Genomic DNA, 6,458 nt, shown 5'->3' with positions numbered 1-6,458 from the left:
ACTGTTAATACTGTTAATACTGTTAATACTATTAATACTATTAATATTACTATTATTACTATTACTATACTAATGATGATGATTATGATGATAATATTAATTGTTATTATTACAACTATTATTGTAATTGTTATTGTTGTTGTTGTTAATGATATTGTTACTGTTATTAGCTATTGTTATTGTTGTTGTTGTTATTGTTGTCATTATTGTTATGATTATTCCTTGAGGCAAATACAATGCATTAATTATTATTATTAATGAATTTAAGAAGTAAGGTTGAAGATGGAAGGGGACTGTAAGAAAAAAGGGAGATGGGGAAGGGGAGAGAGAGTTTGAAAGAGGGGGAGATCTTAGAGAGGAAAAGGGAAGAGAAGAAGGAAGGGAAAGGGATAAGAGGAGAAAGGAAGGAGGGGAGGTTGAGGAGGAAGAGTGGGGAAGTGGGAGGGGGCAGATGTAAAGCTTAAAGTTGGGGTGAGGGAATGAATTTAAGGAAGATTTGGGGGAGAGGGAGAGAGAAAGAGAGAGAGAAAGAGAGAGAGACAGAGAGAGAGAAAGAGAGAGAGAAAGAGAGAGAGACAGAGAGACAAAAAATTCAGTGTGTCATACAAGGTATTATTTTTATTGTTATTGTTACAGTAATGTGATAAGTATGAATGATTATCATCATTGTTGTTTTATAGATGTTATTTTGATTATAGTTATTAACATTATCATTAGCATTATCATTAATACTGATATTTTTATATGGTATTTTTTGTTATTATTATTTTAAAAAAAATTATTTGTTTTTGGATATGCTTTTATTTCTTGTTTCTATGATTTATTTATATTTATACTTAATTATTTGATTTAATTTAATTATTTCCATTCTATTTTCTTTTTTTCTTCTTTTTTTATTTTTTACTTTTTATATTATCTTTATTTGTTTGATAGAAAACAGTACATAATGATATAAGATAATGATAATAATATATAATTTTAACACCTGTGATGATGATGAGCATCATCATCATTGTCATCATCATTGCCATAACCATTATCATCATCATTATCATCATTATCATCATTATCATTATCATCATCATTATCATTATTATCATCATCGTTATCATTATCATTATCATTATCATTATCATTATCATTATCCTCATCCTCATCATGATCATCATTATCATTATCATCATTATCATCATTATCATCATTATCATCTTCATCTTCATCTTCTTCATCTTCTTCATCTTCATCTTCTTCATCTTCATCTTCATCTTCATCTTCATCATCTTCTTCATCTTCTTCATCATAATTATTATTATTGTTATTATTACTATTGTTATTACTATTGTTATTGTTATTATTTTTATTGTTATTGTTGTTATTGTTATTGTTATTATTATTGTTATTGATGTTATTGTTATTGTTATAGTTATTATTATTATTATTATTATTGTTTTTATTATTATTATTATTATTATTATTATTATTATTATTATTATCAATATTGTTGTTGTTAAATGGTCAATGTCTAATGTTAATGTTAACTGTTAATTGTTAATTGTTAATTGTTAAATGTCATTGCTGTTGTTGTTGTTGGTATTATTATCATTCATGATTTTTTATTATTCTATTGTTATTTTTATTGTTATTTTTGTAATTGTTATTATAATGGTGATTGTTATTGTTATTATTGTTATCATCATTATCGTTGTCGTCATTGATGTTGTTATTATCATTATCATCAGTATCATCATTTTTATTTTCATAGTTATCCTACTTATGATTGTTATAATGGTAATTACAGTAATAATGATAAGGATGTCATTGATAATGACTAATTATGATAATGATAGTAATTATTATCATAATTACACTTATAATTAGAATTGGGATTATGACAGTAAATATAATTACGATAGTAATGATAGGAGTAATGCTAATTGTAAAGATAATGATAGAAGTAATGCAGAGACAGTGATAATAATAATGATATTGAGGATAATAATAATAAAAATTATAGTTTAACAGTAGCACTAATAATGGTAACAAATAGATTGATGATGATGATGATGATGGTGATAATGATAATGGTGATGATGTTGATAATGATGATGATGATGATGATGATGATGATGATGATGATGATGATGATGGTGATAAAATCTGATTCATATTTGTGTTCTTATTCTTGTTCTTGTTCTTATTCTTGTTCTTGTTTTTGTTCTTGTTCTTGTTTGTGTTCTTTTTGATATTGATATTGATGTTGTTATTATTATTTTTTTTTTTTTTTTACTAATAATGATAGTTATTGATATTGATATTAAGGGTTATAGTTATAATTATTATAATTGTTATAATTGTTTAAAGTGTTTTTGCTGTTATTGTTGGAATGGTTATTAGATATAGTTTTTATTATTATTGTATATGTAATTGTTATTGTGATTATTATGATTATTATGATATATGTCCTTGATGACTTAGCACATTTATTTGTTTTGACCATTCACTATTATTATAATGTAATGATTTTTATAATTGTCCTTCATTATAATTGCTTTTCTTGTCATTACCAATATTATTATTTTCATCATCATTATTATTGATAATATTGTTATTATTATCATCATTAGCATTATTATCAGTTATAATTTTAATAATAATTATTATTATGTTATAATTATAAAGATAATAATGATTGTTATAATTATTATAATAATAATAATGATGATTATTATTATTATTATCGTTATCGTTAGCGTTATTGTTATTGTTATCGTTATCGTTATTATTATTGTTGTTATTATTATTGTTATTATTATCATTATTGTTATTGTTATTATTATTATTATTATTATTATTATTATTATTATTGTTATTATTATTATTGTTATTGTTATTATTATTATTATTATTATTATTATTATTATTATTATTATTATTATTATTATTATTATTATTATTAATACTACTGTTGTTATTGTCATTGTTATTAATGTTATTATTTTTGTTATGTATATATATTTATTTATTTATTCATTCATTTATTTTATTTAGTTTTGATGGATAAGGAGAAGGATTCTTTTTTGAAAATAAAAAAGGTCATTATATCTTCAAAGTAGAACATTTTAAATATCCTCGTTAACATAAGTAAAATAATAAATGACAGCCATATGGAGGGAAAATCATGAGTAACAAATATAATCTGATTTGTGATTACAAAATTAGCACATCTTTCCACAAAGTACATTTTCCCTAATGTTCTTCCTCTGATTCCAGATGACCTTAGTAACCCAGAACCAGATCCAGATTACACAGAGTACATGGCAGGGTCAAATAAGAAGCTGGCGGGTATACCTGGTGTTGACCTCTCGGACCCCAAACAACTTGCCGAATTTGCAAAGATAAAGCCAAAGAAATCTAGTAGTGACGACATTGCAAGAACTATTGCCTGTCCGCATAAGGTGCGTATTTTTGACTGGCGTTGTGGAGGTATTGTTTTGCTGTTTATATTTCTGGTTAATTATTCCTACAGTCAGAAACATTGTTTTGATTTCTCTTTTAATTGTACTAGCTAATTGAATGTTATCTCTATATCTATATCTATATTTATATCTATATCTATATCAATATCAATATCAATATCTGTGTCTGTATCTGTCTATCTTTCTGCCTATCGACTTGTCTAATGTATGTATATATATTTATATAGACTGTGCATATCCTTAGACTATTTAATTTTGAATTGGGCAGATTCTTAAATTGGATCATTTGCTGCAAAATAGTTACCTTATTTTTCACCTGACCTTAAAAAGCTGGTTCTCATAACTCTTTTATTTAACAGGGTTGCAACAAAATGTTTCGTGACAATTCAGCAATGCGTAAACATCTACATACACATGGTCCAAGAGTACATGTATGTGCAGAGTGTGGGAAAGCCTTTGTGGAATCTTCTAAACTTAAAAGACATCAGCTGGTGCACACAGGAGAGAAACCGTTTCAGGTAATCATGAGATGTAAGATATGAATGTTCATTTTGACAAAATATAGAAAAGTGCAGGAATTAGAATGAAATTAATAAAATAATTTTTTTTGTTTTCTTGCTTTGATGTTATCATTTTTACCTTTGTCTGCAAGTCTTGTTCTTGATTCTGAGTATGTAATGATCTGTTGGAGTAAGTAACAACAGAGTTAATCTCGATGATTTTTCTTTTGGCGGGTTATTGATTCTTTAACTGTGATTGGTTGTTTGAGTATGACTAGAAAACCATAATTCCTTCTTTTGCAGTGTACTTTTGAGGGATGTGGCAAGAGATTCTCTCTGGATTTCAATCTACGAACGCATGTACGGATTCACACGGGAGATAGGCCGTATGTTTGTCCATTTGATGGCTGTAATAAGAAGTTTGCTCAGAGTACCAATCTCAAGTCACACATCCTCACCCATGCCAAAGCAAAGTAAGTGTGTTGGAAGGCATTGCAACTTCTTTTATTTGATCTTGTGGCATATGCATGCACTTCAATCCCTAGAGGGCCAGTGGCATGTGCATACGCTTGAGGCACCATTACCACATAAAGTAGTCATATATTTTGATGCAGTATATGCACTTGAATATTGGCTGGCAGAGGCAACTAGTCAAAGCCTCCTTTTGGCTGGCAGCAAATGAGTAATAGAGAAAAATGCATTATTGGAAGTCTTTTAAATGGTGCATTACTGAATATTAGATTCTAGTACAAAGGATAGATGAGGAAAGAATGGTATTACTTAAACATGTTTCGCAGATATGACAGATGAGAGTATGAGTATGTAATATCCATGAATATTTCCACAACAAAGTATAAACAGATATCAAGATGACAGCCAGCAAAGAAGAAAACAAGGTTTATGCTAGTTAGAGGAGGATTAGATTGAAAAATATATTTAAGAAATGTGTATATATATATTTGAGAGAAAAAGTTTTAGTTTTCAATAACTTGAGTTATTATATGAAGTGTAGGATTATTTTTTAACTGCTGATTAGCATTACATCTTAAAAAAAGAAAAAAAGAAAGAAAGAAAAAAAAAAATCTTGGATCTATTTCAGAAATAATATGCGAGGAGCACCAAGTACAACACCCCAATATGAAACAGATTACAACTCGACGCAACAGTATGTTCAGGTGGAGATGCCGTCGCCAGATGACCAACAGTTTGTTATCTATTCAAGCTAAATATTATCCAAGTTTTAGTGGTATTGACTAGAGACAAAATGTTTGGTGTTACACCAGTGTATTTTTTATGCCAATAACATTTCCTGGAGTTGCCGGTGGTTGCTGACTAGAAAACATACCATACCTATTTAGGTGTACATTTTGAACATGTGGAAAGAGATGTTATATTTAAGAAGTGCTTTATGATGAGATGTGTATGATATACGTATTTGGAGACAACTCATTCTTCACAATGAGAGTGATTTAATAAAGAATTAACCAAGATATGGATACTTTAATTTCGACTGATTTCTACTTCAGCGGCAGAAGAAATGTACGAGGCGTGAACTGGAATGGGAAACGTCATGTAAACATTTGGTTAAAGCATGAGGTTTTAGGCTGTCAAAAGTGTTGTCCAAGGCAGGTAACATGTAAATAGCATCCCTTCTTGTCATCCTACCTCTTCTTTCTTTTCTTTGTGTCTTTTGTGCATAATCAGTCAGGAAAAGTTATTTGATATTTGTTATTTTTATTGTGATTTCTAGAAAGATATATAGGACTTCAATTGCCTTTACCAAAGGTTTGTGTAAATCTTTGATGTGATCATCTAGATTGAAAGGCAGTGACCAATTATTATAAAGGATGCATGTATTTGTCAGGAATAAGAGAGAGTGAATCAACATGAATGTCATTTTGTGTTTGTAATTGTATTTACTTGAACCTGCACATGCACAAAACAGACATACATGCTTGCACATAAATGGTTATAACTATATGGGAGTAAAAGAGTGTATTAGTCAACCAAAAAACAAATTAAACGAAAAGAAAATTCTTTCTTTTTTTCTCTCTTCCATTAATCTGTGGGAGATCTCTTGACTATAACTGAAAAGTGTGTTGCTTTAGATCATATGAAATTTCATAATTTATTTCATTTTGTTATTACTATAGATGGTTGTTTCATAATACTGCTTTTTTATATTTTATTACTGATATTAATGTTAGTATTATTACTATTACTTTTTTGCTCATACTATTTAATTCACTGTTATTAGTAATATTATACTTGTAAATTAGATATATATATTTTGTTCCCAGAATGAATGATCTTAGCACTTTGAAGTAAGACATATTTGACAAAGTGAATTATGTGTATTTGTGTTATTCCAGGCAAAATAGGCCATTTTCTTAGAAATTGGTTATTTTTTCAGTTACCTCACAGGCTCTGTCCTGAGAGAGTAAAGAGCATTAATTAAGAATAAAAGGTTATATATTATCCA

The 6,458-nt window shown here is 27.9% G+C and overlaps 1 protein-coding gene across 1 annotated transcript in view; it reads left to right on the top strand.

Moving 5' to 3' along the window:
- The window catches only part of LOC125026383 (transcriptional repressor protein YY1-like), a 14,649-nt gene extending 9,183 nt beyond the window's left edge, over positions 1 to 5,466 (top strand). The window contains exons 2-5 of the mRNA XM_047614799.1: positions 3,271 to 3,455; positions 3,836 to 3,994; positions 4,280 to 4,449; positions 5,076 to 5,466. Coding sequence (XP_047470755.1) covers positions 3,271 to 3,455; positions 3,836 to 3,994; positions 4,280 to 4,449; positions 5,076 to 5,202 — 641 coding nt within the window. The 3' untranslated portion in view covers positions 5,203 to 5,466. The remainder of the gene's footprint in view (positions 1 to 3,270; positions 3,456 to 3,835; positions 3,995 to 4,279; positions 4,450 to 5,075) is intronic.
- Positions 5,467 to 6,458: the final 992 nt, after the last annotated feature.

Source organism: Penaeus chinensis, chromosome 6 (assembly GCF_019202785.1).
Source record: "Penaeus chinensis breed Huanghai No. 1 chromosome 6, ASM1920278v2, whole genome shotgun sequence".
Lineage (NCBI taxonomy): Eukaryota > Metazoa > Arthropoda > Malacostraca > Decapoda > Penaeidae > Penaeus > Penaeus chinensis.
The sequence above is the reverse complement of the archived record's forward strand: the minus strand, read 5'-3'. Positions and strand labels throughout refer to the sequence as shown.